The sequence below is a fragment of the Prunus avium genome, chromosome 6, assembly GCF_965620075.1.
Source record: "Prunus avium chromosome 6, drPruAviu1.hap1.1, whole genome shotgun sequence".
Taxonomy (NCBI): domain Eukaryota; kingdom Viridiplantae; phylum Streptophyta; class Magnoliopsida; order Rosales; family Rosaceae; genus Prunus; species Prunus avium.
Genome location: NC_142289.1, coordinates 36,496,726 through 36,523,630, shown reverse-complemented (window position 1 = coordinate 36,523,630; position 26,905 = coordinate 36,496,726). Strand labels below are relative to the sequence as shown.

Genomic DNA, 26,905 nt, shown 5'->3' with positions numbered 1-26,905 from the left:
CGGCAAAGCGCCCTGAAGATTATTGTGAGAGAGATCAAGGACTCCAATTGCTTTTAATCCTCCAAAGCTATCAGGAATATTTCCAGTTAGCATGTTTGTGCCCAAGGTTGAAGACTTGCAGATAGGACAGTGTACCTAAGTCGTCAGGAATGCTTCCAGACAAGGAATTGTAGGATAGATCAAGGTAGATAATGGCTGCCATTACTGGTGAATGTGTAAACTGTCAAGCCAGAGTAAATTCTAGTTGACTGGGCAAGAGTGCACCATAGGAAACTTTTTCCAGTCTCTCTGCTCGGATTCCCTCAAACTCAACTAGTCCTCCTGCACCCCTGCAGGATGTCCCACCCTCATTTCTCACAATGCAAACTGCTTCCCGAAACGGTTCCAGAGAGACTAGGCCAGCTTGGTTGGCAAGCTCTGATGGGATAGAACCGCTTAGGTCATTGCTGTTTAAATCAAGCCAAATAAGGCTCTGACACTTGCCAAGCTCAGCTGGAATCTGTCCAGAGAGTGAATTGTTACCCAACTGAAGTATAGCAAGCTTAATGAGATTTCCAATACCAGAAGGGATATCTCCCGTAAGGCGGTTGCTAGCTAGTGACACCCAAATCATATTGGTGCATTTGGCTATGGACCGGGGAATGGTTCCAGTGATGAGATTATTGTTGAGAATCAGAGTTTCCAGGTTTCCTCCATTGATGCAAATACCTTCTGGGATTTCACCAGCGAGGTTGTTTGCCCACATAACCAAGTCAGAGAGATTTGGCAGGCTCCAAATTTCTGAAGGAATTGGACCACTCAGACTGTTAAAACTAAGATCAATAGCCTTCAGGTTCTTGCAGTTTCCAAGTTCCGAGGGCACAGTCCCGGAGAGAAAATTGTTGGCTAGAAGTATCTTTTCCAAAGCTGAAGGAGCATTGGAGGAGCAAAACCCTGAAGGGACGTTCCCCGTGAAGGCATTAGAACTGAGATCGAGCACTTGAAGCCGAGTACCATTGGTAAGAGACAGTGGCACAGGACCAGTTATGTTGTTGAATGGCACATATAGGTATCTCAAACTAGGAAGACTACTTACAATGGAACTAAGGAAATTTCCATAGAGCTGATTGCGACCAAGATTGAGACTAAACAAAGAAGAGCAGGATGCAAAACTTGAAGGCAACCCTCCAGAAAGATTGTTAACAGAGATATCAAGTTCCTGAAGAGTCCCACAAGCCCTTCCTAGTTCAGTTGGAATTTCACCAGAAAAATGATTATGACCCAAAAACAGTTGCCTCAATTTCTTGAGATTGCCCAACAAAACACCAGGAATTTTGTTCTCAAGCTTATTATTGGAGAGGTCTAGTGTCTCCAGAACCTGACAGTTACCAAGGCTTACAGGAAATTGATCCCCAGAGAGTGCGTTGTGTGCTAGCTTCAGCAAAGTGATGCTTCTGCACTGCCCAAAATCAAGGTTGGAGAATTTTCCAGTGAAATTGTTGCTTGAGAGATCCAAATACTTGAGAGATGCTGAGGCCTTTGCCAGGAAGCTGCTTGGTATTTCCCCAGAAAAAGTATTGTTTGAAAGGTCAAGGGTTGATAGATTCTTGCAAGAAAAGAGAGAATCACTCAGTTTTCCAGTGAGCTTGTTAGTGGAAACATTGAGCAGATTCAGATTTTGACATGTCAACAAGGCTGTATCAGAAATCTGATTGTGAGAGAGGTCAAGCTGCAGCAGAGAAGAACCAAAGCTGAGACTGCCACCAGGGATTGAATTGTGAGAGAGGTTAACAGAAGCAAGATTATCACAACCCAGAAGAAAAGATGGACTTGGAAAAGGTTCAGAGATGTTGTTGGAGGACAAGTCCACAGTCTCAAGTCTACATGAGGTTCTGTTGGAGACAGAGAGATCAGCAGCAGAGAATGAATTGCCTTGCAGATAGAGATTTTGGAGACTCGGCAAGGCCGTGAGAGTTGGAAAGTGTAGGCTGCCAATGAGACCAGCGTTGGAGAGGTTGATGGTGATGACGTGGCCATCAGAAGAGCAGGTGAGGCCCCTCCATGAGCAGAGAGGGGTGGCAGAATCAGCTTTCCAATCAGACAAGAAACCATGGGGATCAGATTGAACAGAGGATTGTTTGAAAGCCAACAGCAGCCCCACCTCATCATCATCACTCTGGCTTTGTTCTTGTTGTAGTTGTTTAGATGAAGACAAATTTCTGGCGCCTGAGGCCAAACTTAGGAGCAGGTAGAAGTGAAAAACAAACAGCAAAAGAAAGCAGAAGAATCCCATCATGTACTAACAGCTACCCCCTCCTTGTTCTGATCTAATCTCTCTTCATCATCATCATCCTTTCAGAAACTCATGAAAAAAAGAATCTTTTTTGGCAGATGGCTGATGAAAACAGCACCAACTATACAAAATTCATTCACCTAAACTTAACCAGTTTGCTTCATTTCAGATCTGAGCTGAACCTTGCAAAATTTCCACACATTTTCTCAAGTGGGCTCTGCTTAGAAGCTGCAATCAAAAGACCAAAAAGAATTAAATAAACAAAAGGGTAGGTTTGGTGGTGGAAATCACTATCAAGTATCAAACATGTATGAAAGCATCAAACTTTGCAAGAAACACATCAAGAACACAAACATTTATGAGCTAACAAATACCATGAACATGAACGAAAGAGAAAATGAAAAAAATAGAAAGTAAGAGTGATGGGGGCTTAAAGGAAGAGAAGCTCGTGCTGAGCTATAATGGGTAATCAGAGATTGTTAGCGAAAGAAAGGAGAGGAAGATACCTCGGAGTGACAGAACCTCTGGGTACGATGTTCAGAAATGTCGGGCTGTGATACTCAAACCAGCAAGTACAGTACTAGCATTTCATTTCAGTCGTTTAATTTTTTCTTTTTTCTTTTCTCTTTGACTGCCAATTTTGGAACCCAGAAGGCAAAACACCCCCAAAACTGTTCATGTGAATGTGACACTCTTGCTTTCTGCAGATTCACACAAGTCTGCAGCTTGCAGGATCAGAAGGGTGAAATGATGAACAAAAGATAAATGGCTTAGTTTAGAAGGAGAGGAAAAAGAAAAGAAAAAAAAGAAGGAAAAAAAAATGGCTTGGAGAAAGAGGAGGGAGTTTTTGATGCTTTAGAGGAAGTAAAGTGAGACAGAAACAAGAATATAGAATACAAAGGCAAGTTGGTGGGCTTTGGGGGAGAGAGAAAGAGAGAGGGAGTAAATTGTGGGAGTGATGCCCCCCATCTTTTTCTCTATTTTCGGGGTCCAGTCAAACTTGGGATATGATTCCTTCTCTCTCCCTCTCTTTCTTCTGTCAATTTCTGACAATTTCGGGGCTCTTGGGCAGTTGGACGGATTACCCCGCACGTACGTCTCTAAATATGATTGTGATATCCTTCCTTTTTTTATTATCATTGTTATTATTTTGTTACCAATTTTGAAGTAAACACTGGATTTTTTTAGAGATTTTCTATTTAAACACCACACTTCTCTTAATTTATCCCATGTTCTAAGTTCACCTCATCTTTTAATTTAAATTTTCACAATTTCTAAGAAAACTCCATTATCTTCTCAAACTAGCCTTAAATACACCCCAAATTGAAAAAATAAGAAATAAAAGATATTTTCTATTTAAACTCCACAATTTTCTTTGCTCCCAGCAGAAAAAAACAAAAACAAATGGAACCCCAAACTCGAAATTTAATACTTTTTAGATAAAGATAACAACTTTACCTCTCTCCAAGTAGAGGAGTTTGTAGAAGAGTTTGTCTTGATCTGATCCAATTTATACTTTACCTCTGTCCTGATCCAATTTAAATAGAATGTAGAGGAGTTTGTATTTTTCTAAAACTTAATATGAAGAGTGGTGCATTGTGTGGGGTGTGTGTATAGATGTACTAGGGTTAATTATTAAGTTGGATGACTTTTTTTGTCTTTTTCCACAATAATAAAACTTACAGCTTAATGATTTAAGTATTGGGGTGAACAAAGAGAAGTGCGGGGTTTAAATAGAAAATCTTTTTCCTTATTTACTTAATAATAATTGGATTTGATGACTAAATGGTTTTCAAATTGGTAAAAGATGATCCAGAAAATGAACAGTTGGATTTCCAGTTCACATTGTCAAAGGAGAATGGTAACTAATATTCCTTCTTATCTAGTGTTACATCTATCACATTTATTAAGTATACTTCTTTGAACCATATTTAGAGGACACATTTTCTATAAGTCTCATTCACCTTTACGAAAAATGTGATGTACAATTAATATAATTATTGTAGCAAAAAAAAAAAAACATAATTAATTTGTTTCATCTTCTTTTTTCATCTTTTTTTTTTTTTTTTTTACTCTTACATCTAAAGTGCTAAACTCAACTCCCCGCTCTCGTAATTTTATTTTTATAAAATTACAATAAAAAAGTACCAAGTAGTACAAAGTGGGATATATTCCTTGGTGGTTTTCGGAAACACAGTCTTCAAATCCCAACACAAATAGATTAAAAATAAATTTGAGATCGACTCTCAATACATCAACAATGTTCAACATTTACCAAATAAAAAGGAAATTTAGATATATTATAGTAAATGTTGCATAAAAGAGGATTTGTCTGTTGTACCTCTCTTTATATTGTTATAACTTATTACAAGTTTTTTCCATCTTGTCTTCAACATGCATGCGAATCTAGCTTATTAAATCTTATCAATTAAAAAAATTGCTCTTCTCTAGCAAATAAAATATATCATGAAAGATTTTATTATTCACTCGAATTACGTGTTAATCGAGGTCTCTTGATAAATGTTATTACTTGTCTCCTTAACTGTAAGAAGATACTCCTCACTCATGCGAATCACAATTTGACACATATGCAAAAATAATTCATAAAAAACACAAAAAGAAAAACTTATGCACGCATATCACACTGCTATTGACAGAAATGTAAGAGCTCCTACTTACATGGTAGTCTTTTAGATACAAATTTAACGCCCGAAATTATAAATATGTAACAAATCCTTATCTTAAAGACTTATTGAAGAATCTTTTATCAAATTATATGCATCAATAATTCTCTACTAGTTACATAGAAAAAGAGGATAAATATAAAAGAATGCACTCGAATCTTACGTCATGACATTGAATAAATGGTACTAAAAAACATATTCTTAAGACCTAAAAAGTTAGTATGAAATAGCAAGCAATGACTTTTTAAGTTGGACGTCCATTGCATGAGAGAGAAAGGGGGAGAAGTAAGAAGCTTATTGGATAGGCACGTTGAGACCTAAAAACATTATTAATATATTTTTTTTCGTTAAGTGTATTGGTCCCCCAAAAACTGCTCCCCACATCCATAATTTATGTTTAAAAACTAATTGAGATATTTTTTCTTCTTCTTCTTCTGTAAGGCTTCAATTTTAGTGGTTTTACAAAAGGAGTAAAATTGTCATTAAAGGTTGAGGGTGGCGAATAGCTTTTTCGAGTGCCAACCAACCAAGATAATAAGGCAAATTATAAAGCAAAAACATAGAATTTCTATCTCTCACGCAGAAAACTTCGCACTATACTCAACAATATCTGCACTTCAACTAACTCAACTCTTTCTTTCATTTTATTTCAAATGGAAATCATACATCCGAATTTGAGACATATTTCAACACTAATATGAAAAAAAACATAATGCTTGATGAAGAGTTAATTAATATTTCTTTTATTTTGTTCACTTAGTCTCATGTGTCGATATATATTCTAAATCATTCACGCAATATAATATTAGAAAGTTAAAATGCACAATACTGTGTGATTGATTTAAAATACTGCTAAATTTTCAATACAAGTACGTTTTCCTCGTAATTACATTAAGATTATAATAAGAAGAAGGTGGTGTTGGTGGATGGTATAAATATAGAAAACTTGGAAAAGCTGAGAGAAGGCGCGGGGCGCGGGGCATAGGGTTGTGGGGGGATCTCTCTTGGAGTCTCTCACTAAACCCAACTCTCCAAAACCCAAGTCAAGTGTGCCAAAATTTGTGTAGTTGTTGTTGGTAAGCTTGTAGCTGAGTGGGGGTGCATTTTGTCAGTATGCTTTTCACACGAGTGCATCGATTTCTAAACAACACCCAACACCCCGCTAGATTCGCACTTTGCACCCCAATCCAACAAAATATATACAATAATAAATGTTCATATTATTATTATTAAATAAAGTCAGTAAATTATAAAGAAAGAAAAAGCAAAGAAAGGCACACACAAATTTTTTGGTCATTTTCTTTGTTCATTTATAAAATCATTAGCAGCATTGTCATACACGTATGATTGAAATTAAATTAAATTAAATTAAAGAGTATATGTTATTGGTTTTGCTAGAAAACAGCGGAATCCTCGCAAAGAAAGCAGGATGATTTATGGACCGTCGCTTTTGTTTTATTTATTGATTGATTTATATAAGTTGGTAATGAATAAAGTGCGAAATCAACACTGCCCCACGGCTCCCCACCATGCCAGAAAGCCATAGGCATATATACATGAGATGAGAGACCATCTTATATTATATATAATTATATAATACCCTCTTCACGGGTTCTTCAACCTTACTCCTTCTCTCTCTCTCTCTCTCTATATATATATATATATATATACTCTTTTTTTTTTTTCCCATCTTTATGTGTATACTTTGTTAATTAGGTTGGTATTCATGATTTCATTTGAAAATAATGGCAAATGCCCTTTCCTTTATCTCTCTTGGTATGGAAATGATGATTCCACCCCGCCCCCCCCCCCCCAAAGTTATTTAGCAATCAAATTACTTGCATCATACTTTTTAGCTTTTTTGTTGATCACAGATCATGCAAAAGTACGAAATGCATAACTTGACTTTCGTGAAAGATGTGGTTAGTAAATAACACGCATATATATAACATTAATCGATCAATAAATGGTAATGTAAAGTATTTTGTCTATTCGTGACATTTTTTTGCTAGAATCTTCGTTCGTTTTTCACGTTGTTGTTCTTAGTGGGTGATTGATTTATTGTATTTTGTTGTGTTATCTTGCCTCCCTATATGGTCTCCATATTTGTTGGTCGCAACTTACCCAAATTTGTTTGATGGCCACTTTCGTTAGCACCTTTGTTTTCTTTTACTCATACCCTTAAGAGGGAAACCAGTCTGTTGTATTTTGTAGTATTATAGTATTGCTTTAGTTGTTGTGTTGTAACTTACTCATGTTTGTTTGACTGCGGTTTATGCTAGCCTTTTTGTTGTTCTTTGGTGGTAGTTATTGTTATAATCTTTGTGTATTTTTTGTTCGTTCCCCTAATTGGGTGACCAATCTGTTGTATTTTTCCATTTCCTTATTTGTCGTGTTGTAACTTGCTTATGTTTATTTTGAGACAATATAGGTTAGATTTTGTGTTTTGTTCACTCCCCTAAGAGGATGATGGATTTTTTGAATTTTTTCGTATCTATTATTTCCTTATTTGTTATGTTTTAACTTGCTCATGATTATTTGGTGAAAGGTTTTTGTTAGTATATTTCTTTATTATTTGCTCGTTCCCCTATGTGTGTGATCAATTCAGCGGCTTGTGTGTTGTGTTATCATGTTTTCTTATTTGTTATGTCGTAGTTTGCTCATGTTTGTTCAATCGAAATTTATGTTAGATTTGTTGATTATTTTTTTCGTTCCCCTAAAATGGGTAACCGATCTCTTATATTTTGTTGTATTCTCTCTTATTTCCTTAGTTTTTGTCATAACATTATCTTGATTGTTTAATGGTAGGTTTTTTTTAGCCTTTTTTCTTTCTCATTCCCCTAAGTAGTGATAAACTTATTGCGGTTTGTCACATTCTCTTTTTTCCTTATTTATTATGTTGTAACTTGCTTGTGTTTGGCAAAAATTAATGTTATCTCCTTCGTTTCTCTTGTGACACAATGAGAAAACAGGAAATAAAGGATTCACAAACTTTACACCCAAAATCTGGACGAGTACAATGCTTAAAATTGTTTAAATAGAAAAAGAAAAAACCCTAAGACCCAATATTCTAGAATATTCCTAAATAATTATTACAAATAAAATATCTTAAAATTGAAGAAAAAAGAATATTAAAACACAAGAAAAATTCTAGACACACTAATGGATGATAAAGTTGGACTTGTTACTTTGCTGGACCGCCATTTGAACTTTGAACGTCCTATTTTGGGTAATCTAGCACGAAAGAACTTGCTTGAGTGCGAATTCTCAATCTCTATTTGGTGCATCATTTTTCCTAATTAGTAATAAACTTTGATTTACCAAAATATAAAAATTCGTTTTCTTTTTTTCATTTTCTCTGATAAGATGATAAGAAAACAACGAAACTATTTGTACCTAGCGTGGTCTAGAGCTTCATCTAAAAGATGTTTCGAAACAATTTGAAAAGATGTGTTGAAACAAGTTGAGAATCATATACATCATACATGCATATGTAAAGATTAATTAATCATATCAAATGAACAGAAAGCTTGGAGTGCACCAAAAGGTAAGGCAACAAACAAACCTAAGTAGAGTAGGGCTCCCAAGGAAAGGGAGTCTGGTCTCCGGTGGAGCCTCCGAAATATTTGACTTTAGCTGGAATTGGTACATTGCGTTTTCCATGGGATATTGTTGATATTCTAAATTATAATAAAATGTGTCTTTGAGACCCTACAGTTCGTTGAAATTGGTTAGCTTGTAAATAGACGTCTCAATTGCTTCTTCCACACCACCGGGGGCGGTTGTATAGCTATTAATATATGTATCCTTCTCTTGTCTTCATCTTGGATTTTTAGTTTGTGACAAATTAACTTGATAGAAACCCTAAAAGCAAATAGGCAATGTCACAGAAATGCTACATATAATCATTACTTGGTGATAATGTTCACAGGAGGGGAAAAAGTTGATGGCCCAAATAGTTCTTTTGGCTTTCTTTTCAAAAGACTAGGAAAGATTTGATATTATGAGATATTTGTCTCTAATACTAGGAAAAGAAAGCTTTCCTGCTTGCTGCTGCTTCCTTTAACTTTGTGGATAGGGGTCAAGTGATCAAACCATAACAATAGTAAGAATTATATATTCATAATTCATAACTACACTTTTGGTTTCACTAAAATACTATTGAAAATCAATAGCTTTACCACTTGTGTTTGATAGTCGTACACAGAGTCTTATCAATTCGTCTACATTGATAATCGTTAATGATTGATGTAATCCCGTGTAGGGTTTATATTTGAAATCAACTGCTTTACCATTTATAGGGTTGATGGTCGTACATGGAGCTTTGCCCATTCGTCTACATTTCGTTGATGATTGATGTAATCCCTAGCTAATAGGATTTACATTATTCAACAGTTATCAATCATACATGTATCGACAACTTAACGCTAGATATTTAAATATTTGAAATTCACTATTAATATTCTTTTAAGAATGATTAATTATATGTTTCGATACAACCAAATAAGGATTTTGAGTGCTGCATAAGATATATAACTTTTGAGCCATGTGAAAGCCTAAAAGGACTTTGAGTAACTCATTTCACCATTTTGGCATCATTGGTTAGACAAACTAAATAGCTCATATCTAGCTAAAGACTTTTGAATCATGTAGCAGATTGAAGGCTGGTCCAATATTTCTTACCTGTAATCATGATATATAATTATGGGTAGGGAAGGTAATTTCATTCAAAAGTTATAAGTCGTGGGTGCCACGTTTCTTTCCTAGGCTTCTCCCTCAAATCTTGAAACTTTTTCTTCTTCATACCTACCAATATGTGAGAGTTCAAATTTTCTTTTCTTCCCTGACCCTTTTTGCTTTGACATTTTGAGCCGACCAAATGATAGAGTGAAAGCAATGGCCATGAACCTTAAATATCATTTCATTTATTTGAATTCATTACAACGATACAACCAAGCTCATGCATGCCACCTAATTTTTTTGGCCAGACCTAATTTTGGGCCTGGTTGGGACTGGACTTGGTGGAGCTGCCTTTGAAGTTTTATATATTGGGTCAAAGTTGTGGGTTGGGCTGAACCGACCTAAATTATAATTCAAAAACTACTCATTCGTTAGGCTTCTTACACTAAGGGGGTCCTTAATAGCCACATGATGAATTACAAAGCTATTGTTGAACGGCTAGATTGAAACCCTCAACATAGCTCCCTCATTATAGAAGCTCCCTCTTTTTGGTCCAACTATATGTACGCTTTGAGCGACATTCATTTGTTCGGCCTGGGCTTAACACAACCTGACCCGTGGGACGAGTCCATAGCCCAATGAGATTAAACTTCAGGGTAGCCCAACTCTTAAAATTAAGCTCAAAAATTAGACCTAGCCTAGGCCCAGAAGTTAATTCCTATAGACTTGATCCGGGTCAAGCCCATGCAGGCCATGTTTAAGAGAGGGTGAGATAGTTTGGAATTACAGTCTCTTTTTCTTTGGGTGGAAAAAAAGAAGGAAATTAAACATAACCAACCAACTATCTTTGGCGCCTGGTGCAATTTACAGAGGCACAAAAACCAAGAGGATAATCTACTAAGAAATTGGTAACTGGTACTGGGTGGCTGATATCAGCTTTTGACTCTTTTTGTACTTCACAATCTATAAAAGAAAAGAATGAAGACTTGACTGAGCAAAGACAGAAGGAGAGTAAACGCTGACCACCACCACCATCACAATTCAAAGAGAACCTCTTTCACATTTGATGGGTGAAGATTAAACCCCAAAGCTCTCCACCTTCAGACAGCCATTTCATTCTTTGTTGGGTAAGCTTCAATTTCTTGGTTTCAGCTTTTCTGGTCATGAAGTTTTGTCAAGAATCTCAAGATCAACTTTTTTTCTGTTTTTTGGTTTTATTTTATTTATTTATTTGTTTCAATTCAATGCTAAATGCTAATATCATATTCATGGTTTCTGGAAGTTAGCATCTTGTCAGTTGTTACTGATTAGTTCTTTATATAATTAGAGAAGCAGTAATTATTGAAGTTTGTAAATGAAAAATTTATTCCTATTACTCTAATAGTAGATTATTGGTAAATTTATTCCTATTACCCTCAGGTTTCATTGAAGTTTTCTTTGTTAAGTTTTATCTCTAAATAAAATTTTGTCAATTTATGCCTCTATCTACTCACTTGATCAAAAGTATTCATCCCATCCCAGTATGTGATCTTCAATGGATCTAATGGATCTTTTTGTCCTTCTGTTAACTAAAACATTCTTTAATCTTCTGCTGCTCATTCCACTTTTGGGGCATCTAGGAAGATTTGAGCTTGGCCTGATTAGCTTTCTCCAGATTTCATCTGAAGATGGAGCTTTGACTTTCATTGGTTTTAACTCATGCTTCTATGATTCTGTTCTTGATGCATGCATTGGGAAAGAAAACATTGAAGGCAGAGGTGTTGGGTGATTGTCACTCTGTCTCTCTCAAAATCCAAATTTGATGTATGGGTTGAGATTAGGTAATTGTACTGAAGCTGCTGATGGGGAGAACAGAGATGCCAATCCTGAATTCTTTCATAATTTATAGTTCTGAATGTCCGCAATCCCGAATGTTGTTGAAGTGCAATTGCAAACACATTTGTGCATAAAGAAGTTGGTCTTTGTCTCTCCTCATGTCAGTAAACATTGTGGATATATTTATTTTTGGTATTCATGCAACATAAGCTCTGATAGCAGGAGCCATAGATAAATTAGTTTCTCCTTTGTGAAGTGTGATGATCTGAAACAGAAAGACACACACACATATCAAATCTAGCTCTCTCTCCCTCAGCTAAGTTGTACAACGTAGCAAATCCCTTACCTCCATAGTTTTGAAGTATGTAGAACTGAGGTGAAGATGATAATGAAGATAGGTGGAAAATGAGAGGTGGAAAGTTCAAAAAGCTATGTTCTTTTCCTTATTTGGTTATATGGAATGTAAATACGGTCAATAAATTTACTAAGCTAGTGATACGTAGGACAATTCTATGCATGATGCCGGTGCTATATTTGCGTGTACATAACATATGGTTCTTTTAATCCCTCTGTTTTCTCTTAAGTATTCCAGCAATATTGTAAGGGAGATAAAAATCTAGAAACTATTACAAAGGCTCGTTGAACGTGTGCTAAAGTAGTTTTATTTTCTGTACCGCATTTTAATGATATGTTGACTCTATCTTGCAGGAGAAATATGGCTGCCCTAGCAACTGCTGAAGCTTGTGATACGAATACAGCCCTTTTAGGAAGTGGAGATTTGCGTGTTCTGCCACCAATATTCCAGATATACGGACAACGTAGAGCATTCTCAGGCCCCATTGTCACACTTAAGGTGTTCGAGGACAACGTTTTAATAAGACAGCTTCTCGAAACCAGAGGTGAGGGAAGAGTTTTAGTTGTTGATGGTGGAGGAAGCATGAGATGTGCTTTGGTTGGGGGGAATTTGGGACAGTTGGCTCAAAACATGGGATGGGCTGGTATTGTGGTAAATGGCTGCATCAGAGATGTAGATGAGGTAAACGGATGCGATATTGGGGTGAGAGCTTTGGCATCTCATCCGGTGAAATCAAGCAAAAAAGGCATTGGCGAAAAGCATGTCCCGATCAACATTGCAGGAACCTTGATTCGTGAAGGCGAATGGTTGTATGCGGATAGTGATGGCATCCTCATCTCCACATCTGAATTGTCTCTTTGAATCAGCACTGTTGCTTCACATTTAAAACTGTCAAACCAATAAGAGCACTGAGTTCTGAAGTCAATTGTACTTGGAACTTGTTATTTCACTTTTGTTAGCATCTGTGTATGCATTAAATTTTCTTTATCAACAAAAGAATGTGTTAGTTTTCATTTTTTTTCTTTGTTTTATAATTTTTATCAGCTGCTAGGGCCGAGTATTTTCAATTATTATTCAATTATGACACCATTATCTATTGCCAATATTAAGAGAGACTTCCATGAAACGGGAATAACACTATTTTGCTATCCCGGCCAATGACGCTATGACTCACATGATAACACTTCCACTTAACATAGCATTATTAATCGGGAATAGCAAAACATTACTATCCCATTGCAACTAAGTTTTTCTCCAATATCAGCAACATATTATGTTTCTTCAAGATTCAACTATCATATAAAACTATATGAATGGCCTGGTGACTTGGCTTTGCCTTTTTGTTAAATTGCTTTGCATTGGTGATGGGTTATTGGGTTAGCCCATAAAGAAAGAGCCTTGTAAACCCAATGGTGACAACCTAAGTCCCAAAACTAGTTCTTCTTCATACAGATAGGTCGAAACCGAACAGTTGATGATGCCAAATTAGAGAAGATGGAGCAGAAGAAGCAAAAAGAAGAAAGGAGGATGGGTTTGGAGAGACTGCCCAGCAGCTTATTGATAGAGTAAGTTCTGCTCAAGTTGGAAATAGAGGCTCTGTGCTCAGTTTCATGTGTTAACAAAGCCATGAGCTTCTCAGTCTCTCATGCCCTGCCTTTACTCTCGTCTATCAATCTCTCTGTAAAGTCTTTTTCTTTCTGAATTCTACTTGGGTTTCTTGAGTAATGCTATTTAGATACACAACATTGACCACCTTAACTGACCACCTTATGTGGTAACCGATGTGTTATGCTATGTCAATTAATGAATGTTGCCACGAGTCCACTTATTAGGAACGCTAAGGTTTTTTAATTTGTTTTTTAATTGACATGGCTACATTCATTAATTGAGTTGGCATGACACATCAATTGCCACATAAGTTGGTCAGCTAAAGTGGTCAATGGTGTGTGTCTAAATAGCAGCACTCTTCTTTTATTTGCCTTTTGTTTTGTGAACTGAAAATTATAAAAAGACTGGCAATTGCAATTGTATATGCAGGCATTTTCTCCTGATGCCCAGATTCTAAATAGTATGGTTGGTGGCTGCAGAGGCCTCCACAGCCTCACCCTAAATTTTCTCCACCTTGACAATTTGTCACTCGGAGTTATTCTGGGCCCACATCTTCAAGAACTGAATTTGTTAAGCTGCTCCCTGCTGTCCTATCAAGTCTTCACTTCCATCGGGGAGGCCTGCCCCAATCTCAGGTAATCCATTTTGATATTTTGTCTAGTTTTTGCCCAACCCAAGATTGCATCCAAAGGCGGATCGACGTTGGGACAAGAGGGGGCTGAAGCCCCCTTGGAATGCTGAAAAATTGGGAAGGGACTCCATGAAAGCCCCCTTGGACTGCTGCTGGAAGCCCCTGCACACCAACTGCTCGACGAAATTCCCAGCCGAACTCTTCCTCTGCTGCTGCGCATTGCGCACGCTGCGTGCTAATTTTTTTTCAAAACCTGCCTTGCCAATCGACGTCGTTTGGTCCAAGGCTCAGTCAAATTTTTTTTAATTGACCTGGCCTCAAAACGACGTCGTTTTGGGCCAGGTTTAAAAAAAAAAAAAAAAAAAACCGCATCACTTACACACGATTCTGCACAGCAGCTCCAAACTCTTCATTCCTAATTTCACATCTTCATTCCCATATGTATGTGTTATTATTCTGGTCTAATTTGTGAAACAGCCTGCAAATAAAATCAGGAAACGACTAAACTAAAGATAGAAACCTGGAACTTACCCTTGTATATAAGTCTGAAGTTGATCTGGAAATTTGACTTTTAGTGACGAAAAATCTGAAGAACACCGTCGCAGAAAAGTTTTAGCCACGAAAAATCTGATGAACATCTGTCGCTAAAAACTTTTGGTGACGAAAAAGCTTCAAATTTCTGGGCAAAACAGCAGCTGGGTTTTTATAGTTCAATTTGTTTATGTTATTCCCTTCCATTTTCATTGCTCACCTTTATGTTATTCCCTTTCATTCATGCTTCCTCTTTTTCTAGCCTCCGCCATTCATGCTTCCTCTGTTTAGAAAAATTTTGGAACTTTTACACTAAGCCCCCTTGGCCACATAATCCTGGATCCGCCACTGATTGCATCTTGATCTTTTCTGTTACGAGAAGGTTTTTGTTAGGGTGCTTGTGCTAGAATTGGTAGACCAGTGCTCAACTGAAGCATTTAAGACCAACCTGGACCAAATGCTTAATGGATGCTTGTGCTTGGAGGTATTATTATTGTGTCTGAATGCTGCTCTTTGATATATAATGTAAAACTTCATATGAGGAAGCATGTTTCGTCAGAAAAGGAATGTATAAAAGCTAAAGTTTGTTTCTTTGGTAATCAAACAGTCTTTTTCTGTTAAGATTTGAGGGAGAGATGTAGGAGCAAATGCTTTTCAGTCCATTGATTTCTTCCTGCCTAGTGCTCTCAAAAGTATGAAGTTGCAGTCAATGCTTGAGCAAGATGTAATTCGTCTCATGGATAAGATTAGAGTTGGTGCTGATAGGAACAGTGTGCAAACAGCTCGTGTTAGCATCCCCGTCTCTCCATCATCATCTGTATTCACTTGCAGCGCTTGTCCCTCGTCTTAGATGCTATATCTGATGAGCTAATCATGGCCATTTCCGGAACACTTTGGTAGAGCTAGATCTTGAAGACAGACCAGTTAAGCAACCATTACCAAATCATGACTTAACCAACACCGGGCTTCAATATTTGGCCTCTTTCCATCATTTGATGGGATTGTCTCTTATACGAAGAAGACATAACCAGCAAGTCTCAGTCAAAAGAGTAAACGATATGGGCATGTTTCTTCTATCTGAGGTCTGCAAAGGTCGAGTCAGTGAGACTCTGTGGGTTTTCCAAAGTCAGTGATGCATGATGCAGGTTATGTTGTGAAAATGGACAAACACTTTCACTCACTCCCCTAATGATCTTGTTGTTGATGGACTTTGTGACACACACAATGATGGATGAATCACACACACACACACTTGAGACAACAACCAAGCACAAAGTGACACAAGAATTTATAGAGGTTCAGCAATTGCCTACATCCTCTTGGTGATCCCCTTAAGAAATTCACTTCATGAAAGAATAAGTTACAACTTTGGTTTTACACAGAAAAACCCCCTTAGAACTCTATTCTCTCCCCAAGCTCTCTTTTCTCTCACACCCCTTGCTCAACACTTTGATGCACTTGTGAACACTCTCACAACCCTTGGTGTTCCCTCCTTGGTGTCTAGACTCTCAAGACCCCAACTCAGCTCCTAACTTGAACTGATTGCTCTCCCTCACGTTCTCCCTTGGTGACTTAACCTCCTTTGAACACAATAGCACCCAGCTACTTGACCACCTTGAGATTAACCACACATTGTTTCTGCTTCAGCCACTTCCTCTTATTCAACTTGTTTTCTCTTCTTGTGTTATCTTACTTCACCCCATTACCTACACAAGCCAATGCACAAGAGATAAGATATCAGCTTGTCCTCCACGTTCCTCCCTTTAGTCACCACTTAGACTAAAAGTCAGATCAAGTAGGTAAATAGAATCCAACTCAGCCACCTCCATTAAACCAGAAAATGGAGAGAAGAATATTCAAAGTAAGATAACCAATTAGCCATGAGTGCTCTCCCAACTATCCAGCAGGTAGTCAACATTCATTTAACTCAGAAGTGACCCACTAAGCCTCTGAAATCTTGTGGAAAGCGATAGCCCTCGAAAACACAGTTGAAAACACGTAAGAAATCGTCACAGCACAACTGGGACGACCGGTCGCTTTTGGACTGAGGCTTCAGTTTCGATTCTGTTCCTTTACGACCGGTCGCAAATGGCACGCGACCGGTCGCTCATGTTTCCTGCGACCGGTCGCAAAGAACTAGCGACCGGTCGCCCCATGCATTTTCTCCAGACTTCGAATCTGTGTAAAAACGACCGGTCGCCCAAACCTTGCGACCGGTCGCTCACTCCTTCACTTGCATACTAAATGTGAGCCATTTTCCAACAGGTTATGCATCGATCTTACACTCGTGTCTGAAGTTGAAGAAGTTTGAAGCTTGGAATGCCTCTTTTTTGTCAGACTTGGCCTTTCTCGATGTTACTGAGTTCCCATGTTCCCTTGTTGAGGTGAAGTTGCTGTCCTGCAGTCTTATAACTAGGGAAACCGTGAAGCAGTTGGGTCCTGGAGGTGCTTGACTTGTGTGCGTGTAGGAGCATAGCAGATTCCTGCCTCGGTTCCATTTCTTCCCTTCGTAGCTTAAGTATGCTGAATCTCGCAGGAGCTGATATTACCGATTATGGCTTATCGGTTCTTGCCCAGGGGATTCCATCCATAACACATTTGTGTCTCAGACACTGTGAGAGGGTGATTGAGGAGGGAATTTCTTATTTGTTACATGGTGGCGGCACAATTCGCAAAACATTGTCAGTCCTGGATTTAGGACACATGCCTAGAATATCAGATAAAGCCATTTTTACAATTGCCATGGCTGGTACTGAGATTACCGAGTTGTGTCTTCAGCATTGCTCTGTGACTGATATTTCTCTAGATTGTTTGGCCATGAAAACATTTCGAGACGAATGTAAACTGCTTCGGAGGCTTGACCTTCTGAATTGCACTGGTTTGTCTGTTAATTCACTGAGTTTTCTTAAGAGGCCTTCCTTCCCCGAACTACACTGGCTTGGTATTGGGGGCACTCTTCTAGCTAGCAAAGGATATCCAGCTCTTAGCGAAATTCATAACCAGAGGCCATGGATGACAATATGTTTGGAGGGCTGTGAAATGGGATGTTATGATAGATGGCAATTCCATAGAGCTGGATATCTCCAATGAAAGTCCCCCTTATACATAGAGCTGTTTCTCTATCTTATTTGATGAACCCATTTTATTGTAAGAATTCATCCATGTATATGAACCTGTAACACCAACATCCAAAAGTTTCGTTGCATTCATATAGCTAAATTTTAAAAGTACTTTGTTTTTGTTTATGTTTTGAGTGCTTCTTGCTAAAATATGAATACGGGTTTTCAATATGTTCTGATTATTATATTCTTCTCCATAAGGAGGTATATATATGAGTTTACAGAGTGCTTTACAAGGAATGAGATTCTATCAGGAATTAAGAAAGTATCTCCTAATTATACACAGATTTGTCAACTAAATGGAATGGGAAAGTAAATCCCTTAATTAATCAAGGAAATAATTCTCCTTGATTAATTAGGAGACTCATGTCAACACTCCTCCTCAAGTTGGTGCATATACGTCACCAATGCCCAACTTGGTAAGTGAGTCATAAAACACTCTGCTACAAACAGCTTTGGTTAAGATATCAGCTAATTGATCTTCTGATTTTACGAATGGTAGGCGGATGATCTTCTTCTCAATTTTTTCTTTGATAAAATATCTATCCACCTCAACATGTTTGGTTCGATCATGTTGAACTGGATTATGGGCAATATCAATCGCTGACTTGTTGTCACAATGCAACTCCATTGGCTTTTCTGGCTTGAAACCCAATTCTGTCAAGAGTCTTCTGATCCATAGCAATTCACAAACTCCATGAGCCATTCCTCGATACTCTACTTCTGCATTAGACCGAGAAACCACATTTTGTTTTTTACTCCGCCAAGTGACTAGATTACCTCCCACAAAGGTGAAGTAGCCTGAAGTAGAGCGTCTGTCAGTAATGGATCCAGCCCAATCAGCATCTGTATATCCCACAACTTCAAGATCTCTATTTTTTGAGAACATTAATCCTTTTCCAGGGGCTAACTTTAAATACCTTAAGATTCGATCAACTGCATTCCTATGAGACACACTGAGTGAATGCATAAACTGACTAACCACACTCACAGCATATGCAATATCTGGTCTTGTGTGGGCTAAATATATTAACCTTCCAACAAGGCGTTGGTACTGTTCCTTATTGGTTGGTTCTTGATCCATACCCTCACACAACTTGTGATTCATCTCGATTGGTGTGTTAGCAGGCTTACATCCAAGCAATCCTGTTTCAGCAAGTAGATCCAATACATACTTCCTCTGTGACAGAAATATACCATTTGCGGACCTTGCTACTTCAATTCCAAGAAAGTACTTTAGATCACCTAAATCCTTCATCTCAAATTCTTGAGACAAATACTTCTGCAGTTTCAATTGCTCTCCTGTGTCGTTTCCAGTCACAACTATGTCATCCACATAAACAATCAGTGCGGTAAGCTTCTTTCCATCACGCTTCAAGAACAAAGTGTGATTCGAATTACTCTGTGTATATCCAAAAAACTTCATGGATTTAGTGAATCTACCAAACCATGCCATGGGAGACTGTTTTAACCCATACAATGATTTTTTGAGCTTGCAAACTTGATTCCCCTTGTCACGAGTGAAGTTACATCCTGGTGGTAAGTCCATATATACTCCTTCTTCCAGGTCTCTATGTAAGAATGCATTCTTTACATCAAACTGATGTAATGGCCAATCGAGATTTGCTGCTAGAGACAGGAGGACTCTGATAGTTTTGATCTTGGCTACTGGGGCAAAGGTTTCTTGGTAGTCTATCCCATATCTCTGTGTGTATCCCTTTGCCACCAATCTAGCTTTATATCTTTCAATAGATCCATCTGCCTTGAGTTTCACAGTATAGATCCACCTGCATCCCACTGTCTTCTTCCCATGAGGTAATGGCACGAGTTCCCATGTGCCATTCTTCTGGAGAGCTCGCATTTCTTCATTCATGGCTTCTTTCCATTTTTGATCTTCTAGTGCTTCAATTACATTGTTGGGAATAGGTATTTCGGCTAACTGCTTCACAACGTGTACCCGTGACTCAGATAATCTGTTGAGGGATACATAATTGTTGATGGGATATTTCCCCTTTGCATTAAGATCTGCTTCGTAGTGAACTGGGGATTTACCACGATTCTTCCTTTTTGGAATCTGATATGTAGGCTCTGCGCCTTTTGAAATGCAATCAGTTATTTCATTAATGTTATCAGTTTCACGTAGAGAAGTTACCTGAATGACGTCCTCAGCAGATGATTGGTGTGGTACGGGAGCTGAAGAATTTTCCGGAGCAGGCACAAACTCTTCAATTCTCTCATCCTGAGTGTGATGGCTGGGATCGGACTGAAGCGGAACAATGTCAGAAAAAACTGGGGGGAGCGACCGGTCGTGAGGGTCAGGCGACCGGTCGTTTTCAGGCAGAGTCGAGGGCGTGCGTTGCGACGTGCATGGCGACCGGTCGCTTTCAGGCAGAGTCGTTGGCGTGCGGGGCGACCGGTAGTGAGATACAGGCGACCGGTCGCTTTCAGGCAGAGTCGTTTGCGACCGGTCGCTTTCAGGCAGAGTCGTTTGCGACCGGTCGTTTGCAGCGGTCGACTGGTCATTTTCATCGGGCGACCGGTCGTTCTGAGTCTGGAACGAATCTGGAAAAACTGCTGAAGTAAAAAATTCAGAAATATGAGAAGGATCCTTCTGTGCATCCGAAAAATAGCGCTCTTGTTCCCGGAACGCAACATCCATGGAAGTATACACTTTCTGACTTGGAGGATGATAACACTGGTAACCTTTCTGATGAGGTGCATACCCAATGAACACACACTTATCGGCACGGGGATCTAATTTGCTGCGTTGGTGATCATGTAAGTGGACAAAGACCACACAACCAAATATGCGGGGTTCCAGGTTTTGGGTGGGAGGTATTTGGTTATGGTGTTGGAGTGTTTGAAGGGGGGTTCGGAATTGGAGGATACTAGAGGGAATCCGATTTATAAGGTAAGCCGCAGAGAGGACGGCTTCGCCCCAAAAAGACCGAGGCATATTTGCACCAAAGAGGGATGCACGAACTACTTCCAGTAAGTGTCTATTCTTTCGTTCAGCCACACCATTCTGTTGAGGAGTGGAAGGGCATGAGCGTTGATGTATGATACCATGAGCTTGGAAGAACTCATTAAGATTATGGTTGAGAAATTCCCCGCCATTGTCAGACCGAAGAACCTGAATTCGGGTATGAAATTGTGTCTCCACCATGTGATAAAACTGTTGAAACTTGGAACTTACTTCCCCTTTAGTTTTGAGAAGGGAAACCCAGGTCATGCGTGTGCAATCATCAATAAACGTGACAAACCATCTAGCTCCCCCGGGAGTGGTAATTTGAGAAGGCCCCCAAACATCATAATGAACAAGGGAAAAATGAATTAAACTTTTATTGGAATTTAAGGGAAAGGGAACACGATGGCTCTTGGCCAGTTCACAAATGTCACACTTAAAATTAGAACTCTCTAAATATGAAAATAATGAAGGAAATAGCTTCTATAAATATCCAAACAAAGCATGTCCAAGACGGCGATGCCATAACCATACTTCGGAAGTTTTCTTCTCAACACTCGCCCCCCCAATTTTGTAAGCTTGACTGAGGCTGGCTTCACTGTCAGATGCCAGGTCCAAATAATAGAGTTTGCCCCTCCTAGTACTACAACCAATCGTCTTGCTGCTGAGAATGTCCTGAAAAACACAATGAGTAGGCCAAAAGGTTACAGTGCAATTCAAAGCCGTAATAATTTGGGAAACAGACAAGAGATTATGATGTAAGGATGGAACAATCAACACAGAATCCAAAGTGAGGGAGTCAGAGAGAGAGAGAGGGAACCCTCCCCAATCACTGGGGAGGGGGTACCATTGGCATTAGACACCACCGATTGAGAAGGCGGTGTATGAGAGATAATTTGTCCCTGATCAAAGGTCATGTGATCAGTGGCTCCGGTGTCAATGATCCATGTGTGTTTCTTTGAGGAACTATGCAAAACATAACCTTGGGTACTTGATGTGGCTACAGAGGCAGAGGCAGGAGCCGGTGCAGGTGGAGCAGTAGGACTTACAGGATCCGTGAGGGAAGATGTGTGAAGGGAGGTGCTCTTATTCCTGCGAGGGGCTTTGGAGTGGTCCCACCAATCCGGGTACCCAATGAGTTCATAACAACGAGCACGAGTATGTTTGTTCCCACCACAATGAGTGCATTTGGTCTCGGGACGAGAGCTTGTAGTCTGAGTCTGAGAAGCGCCACCGATAGAGGGTGGAGGGCCCCTCGGACGTTGAGTGGCCAGAACCGCGGTGTCTGGAGTACTGGCCATGGTCAGTCGTTGTTGAGCTTCGTGACGTACATATGCAAAAGTTTGGTCAAGGTCTAATTTGGGGTCTTTGCGCAGGATCTCCCCCCGGACTTGATCAAACTGAGGATCGAGCCCGGCAAGGAAAAGGTGAACACGAAGACGATCCAGTTCAGTCTGGCGCTCAGCGACGTCAGCGTCACAGTGCATGCGATTCGGAGTGCGATGATCAATCTCCTGAAAGATGGTCTGCAGTTGGCTGTAGTATTTGTGGACAGGAGCACCATTCAGTTTAATGGTGAACGCCTGTTTGTTGAGATCAAACAGAAAAGTTTCATCCCCCCCATCAAAGTAGGTTTTCTTCACGGCATCCCAGATTTCTTTGGCGGTACTAAAACGGATGAACCGACCCATCAAGTCTGGAGACATGGAGTCGATGAGTCACCCTTTGACTCGAAAGTTCGCCGTACACCATTGGCTGTAAATGGAGGAGGACTTAGGGGGCCGTGGAGTGTCGCCGGTGAGGTACCCCAATTTTTCGCGACTAGCAATACGTAACTCCATGACCTGAGACCAAAAGGCATAATTGGTCTCTGTCAAGGTGATGCCGGTAGGAAACGGAGCGTTGTCACTCTGAATAGTAACAGTTTGGGGGGATGAGGAAGAGGATTCGGTGGTTTGGGAAACGATATCCATGGCAGCGGAAGGATCTGAGAATACGAGGGAAAAAAAATGGTTAGGGTTTCGGGTTTGTGTTTAGGGTTTCGGAATTCAGGATTCAGGATTCAGGATTCAGGATACGAGGATACGGGTTCGTGTTTCAAGGAATTCGATACGAGGGATTCGGGTTTCGAGAAATTCGATACGAGGATTTAGAGACAACCTAGGATCGATTGCTCTGATACCATGCTAAAATATGAATACGGGTTTTCAATATGTTCTGATTATTATATTCTTCTCCATAAGGAGGTATATATATGAGTTTACAGAGTGCTTTACAAGGAATGAGATTCTATCAGGAATTAGGAAAGTATCTCCTAATTATACACAGATTTGTCAACTAAATGGAATGGGAAAGTAAATCCCTTAATTAATCAAGGAAATAATTCTCCTTGATTAATTAGGAGACTCACGTCAACTATAGACATCCAAAAGTTATCATTGCAGTGCATATAGCTAAATTTTGGAAGGAAAAAAAAAAGGCGACAGTTCTTCGTGGGATCAACTCCGTACTTAGATAATCTATACCTCAATAGATTCGTGCACGTGCGGGTATTTTTAATTGGATGATTGAACATTAATTTGTGTCAGTTATTAATACAACATAATTCTCACCTCCTCATCATTGAATCAGTCTATGATGATCTCCTTGATCCAGTTAGAATTGCAAAACATTACTTTCCTCCTAATTTTCACTACTTCCCCTGTCACCCTTCTAAGTCAATCAAATTTTACAGAGACATTCTCTTTGAAACACAGTCAATTGAAATCAAGCCAATCAGGGATAAGGATAATCCTAAGAGCATTTCCAGCAGTCAAACCCTTGCCATGGCAAGGGGGGGCTAGGGCTGACACTATTCATGTGAATAGTGGCTGCCCTTGCCATATTAAGCTATGTGTGTTTCCAGCAGTCAAACCCTTGCCATGGCAACTACTATTCTTTCTTTTTTTTTTTCACAACTTTTTTTACTTAAACAATTATTTTGGATAATATTTTTGGGTAAGATTTTTGGGTTCCTACGTGTCAATACTATTCATATCGGATAAGATTTTCGGTTTCAAATTTAAGATACATTTCAAAACTTGAATAATAGTAGAAAGAAGAATAAAATGTACGAGGATTTGGTGTTAAAAGTGAAGAGTATTGGTTGTTATTTATAGAAAAAAAATTCAGTATTTTTTTTTAAAAATTTTGATTTTTTTTCATTTTTTTTATTGCACAAAAATTGGCTGCCGTTGGATTTGAGGAAAAATTCTGATCAGACAGCCCAGAACGCGACACATGGCAGAGTAGTACTGTAGCGCTGCACTGTAGCGGTACTGTAGCGCTGATGTCATCATGACGTCAGCTCGCCCTCGTTTTGGACCTGGGGCTGAACTTGCCCTCGGGCCAGCCCAGTTCGCTGGGTCCCACCTCCTACCCGGGCTGCATTTTGCTGCTGGAAACATGTTTTTGGCCCAAACCCCCCCACCCCCCCCCCAGCCTGACCTGCTGGAACTGCTCTAATAATATCCTCTTCCATTCCCTATACATTCGTCTTATCCTTAGTCAAGAAGAATGGAGTAAACACCCTTATGATCAAAAACCCCTCCAGTCAACACTCTATTATAACTATGTTGATTACATTGATGCCTGGTACACAATCTTCCTCCACCAAACACCTAATTTCAGTCATTCCTGGTTTAACAATTTCGATAGCAAATTCAAAAGTCAGTTTCCTTATTGGTTCCTTCACTGGTGGGAAATCCATGGTCCCCTCTTTGAAATCCTTCCTTCACAATTACAAGAGTCAGTCAATTACTTTTCTCAAAAATATAAATTTCAAAAGTCAGACAAATTCTTCCCCAACCTTCTCCATTTTGTAGCCAAGTACAAAGTTCCCTGGATTTTAAAATGGTCTTATCAAGTTAATTGGGACACCTGAGTTCCCTCCCGACATTTCAAAGTTAAATGGTGGGATAGATTTTCAGCATAAAGATTAATTGATCAAGTCAATAAAGAATTCCCTCTTCTTCAGACTCCAGTTAAAGTGTCTTCCCCAAGCAGTTCTTACTCTTCCCTCCCAATCGAAGGAAGATCCAAATTAGAGTTAAAAGAGTTAGCCAGACAAATTCTATAACAAGTCACTCAGATTGAAGATGAAGATGATGAAGATGCCAGCCCTAAATCCCAGTCATCCTCCAGTCAAAAGCAGAGCCTACCATCTAGTCAAAAGAAATTAACCCAGAAATTCAGATGGGTAGACTATCCCGATAGTCAGGATCCTTATGATTTGAGTGAAGACTAATTCTCTGCAATTTTTCCGAAAGCAAAAGTTAAAGTAAAAGCATATTCCCCGACAAGTAAAAGCAGATTCCCCGACAAGTAAAAGTTAAAAGTAAAAGCAGAGCCTCCGACAGAATCATCATTTCAATTCTAAGAATCCAATGTGTTCTGAATCCTATAAATTAGTAAGCTCAAGTCATTTGTAAACAGGTTGTAAGATTGTAAGTTAGCTTTCAGTTTCAAAGTTCTCTCAGCATCCAAACCCTGAGAAAATACTTGTAAGATATGAGTGCTTTGTGTGCTTCAGTCTTTCAATAAAATCTTCCAATCAAGATTTTCTGTAAGTCTTGCAACCTCACTATTTTCAAAGTTAAGTATTAATTTCATGATTCACATTCTAATTTCCATGTATGTTTTCATATTAAATTAATTTTATTATAAATTGTTCATCTTCTATTTCCTAGTCTCTCAAGTCATTATCTCTATTTTCCTTCCCTATATATATATTTATGGGAAGTGATGTAGAACCATAGGACCCTTAATTATATAGGGGGAATGCTAGCAACCTTCTCTTGAACCTTCTCTTTTGAACCTTCTCCCTTCTCCTGATGACATATATCATTTCTTTGTCACTTAAAACAATGTCATTAATTACATAAAAAAATATTAATTATATTTTCATATCTACCCTTGATAAAAATTAAAGCGTTTATACAAGTTTTGGCTCTCTTTTTGGAGTATACATTTCTCCCCCCATTTTCACTCTTAATTCTTAAGTAAAATTAAAAAGAAATTAAAACAAAAATTAAATGAAAATCCAACTACCCAGCAACAATTTTCGACCTTCACAGCCACGCATCTTACCCAACTCGACGACAACCCTCCCTCCTCACAGCCAGTAACGTCAATTATCCATGGTCCAAACTAATCTAGTTCTACCAACTCAACATAATTTTTAACAAATAAGAAAACTAAAGGATGATAAATGGAAAATATTGAAGACCTCATCAAGATGATAAATGGAAAATTAAAGGATGATAATTTTTATTGAGATATTTGGGGTTTTGATTTGGAATAAATTGAAGGTGTCAGATTAGATATGGGTTTAATGGATTGAAGGCCCACCTTCTCTCATCTCATTTTTCTCAATGCCTTCAAGTGGCAAGGGGAGTTAATGATTACATGTTGAGAGAGAGAGAGAGAGAGTTGACAGTTGGCTGTCGGTGTGGAAAGGAAGGTTGCCATCGAGTTGGGTTGGGTCTGCTTCCTGGGTTGTTTGTTTTTCGTCTTTGTTTTTAATTTTTGGACTTAATAATGTCAAGTGTCAATACATTTAAGGCAAACGATAAATTTGGAAAACAAAAAATAAGTTGCCTCATACATTAGTTACATTGTTTTAAGTGTAACAAAAGAGGCATATGTCATTAGGAAAATAGAGAAAGTTCAAAAGAGAAGGTTGGAGAGGAGGTTGCTAGTATTCCTCATTATATAGTAAGAAACCATCAATATACATAACACCTCACACAACTATCAAGAATAGGAAAATGCAGCTTGAAACGCCACGCGCGACACGCGATGAAGAGAACGCGCCTCACGCGGCGATTTTTTCCAGTGTGTTCTCTCGACTACCATCTGTAACGACGGCGACTCCACCAAAATTTGTTTTCTCTGCCCTCCAACCAGAGAGCAAGCTGGAAGCAGTGGGAAAGAAACGGATTCGAACCACCGACCCCGATCTCAACTCGTCTGGAGATATGGTGACTGATGTGGGTTTTGGCTCTCCTCCTCCTGTGATTTTGAATTTCAGGGATTCTGTTCTAAAACAAGGTGGGCATGGCTCTACCCGACCTGGGTTTGCAGGGATGGAAGAAGATAAACTCACAATTGAGGCTGCAGATTTTATTGTTTCAGAAGGTGAAAAAGGCCCGTGCATTAAGTTTTCTGAACAGGTTAAAGAAAGACTCTACCGGCCTTGGCGCACT

At 39.0% G+C, this 26,905-nt stretch overlaps 2 protein-coding genes and 1 pseudogene across 2 annotated transcripts in view; 2 read left to right on the top strand and 1 right to left on the bottom strand.

Annotated features, from left to right (window-relative positions):
* The window catches only part of LOC110767526 (serine/threonine-protein kinase BRI1-like 1), a 4,277-nt gene extending 1,043 nt beyond the window's left edge, over positions 1 to 3,234 (bottom strand). The window contains 6 exon segments of the mRNA XM_088254735.1: positions 5 to 96; positions 98 to 193; positions 195 to 248; positions 250 to 270; positions 272 to 2,500; positions 2,779 to 3,234. Coding sequence (XP_088110861.1) covers positions 5 to 96; positions 98 to 193; positions 195 to 248; positions 250 to 270; positions 272 to 2,275 — 2,267 coding nt within the window. The 5' untranslated portion in view covers positions 2,276 to 2,500; positions 2,779 to 3,234.
* A 7,297-nt stretch (positions 3,235 to 10,531) lies between these two features.
* On the top strand, positions 10,532 to 12,819 carry LOC110767508 (Ribonuclease E inhibitor RraA/Dimethylmenaquinone methyltransferase). The gene is made up of 2 exons (XM_021971061.2): positions 10,532 to 10,763; positions 12,160 to 12,819. The coding sequence occupies exon 2, from the start codon at positions 12,167 to 12,169 to the stop codon at positions 12,665 to 12,667; it is 501 nt and encodes a 166-aa protein (XP_021826753.1). The 5' UTR covers positions 10,532 to 10,763; positions 12,160 to 12,166; the 3' UTR covers positions 12,668 to 12,819.
* Positions 12,820 to 13,288: 469 nt separating this feature from the next.
* LOC110767534 (F-box protein At-B-like) lies at positions 13,289 to 17,666 on the top strand (annotated as a pseudogene).
* Positions 17,667 to 26,905: the final 9,239 nt, after the last annotated feature.

Coding starts and splice junctions, on each gene's coding strand:
- LOC110767508 (XM_021971061.2), top strand. CDS start 12,167: ATGGCTGCCCTAGCAACTGCTGAAGCTTGTGATACGAATACAGCCCTT.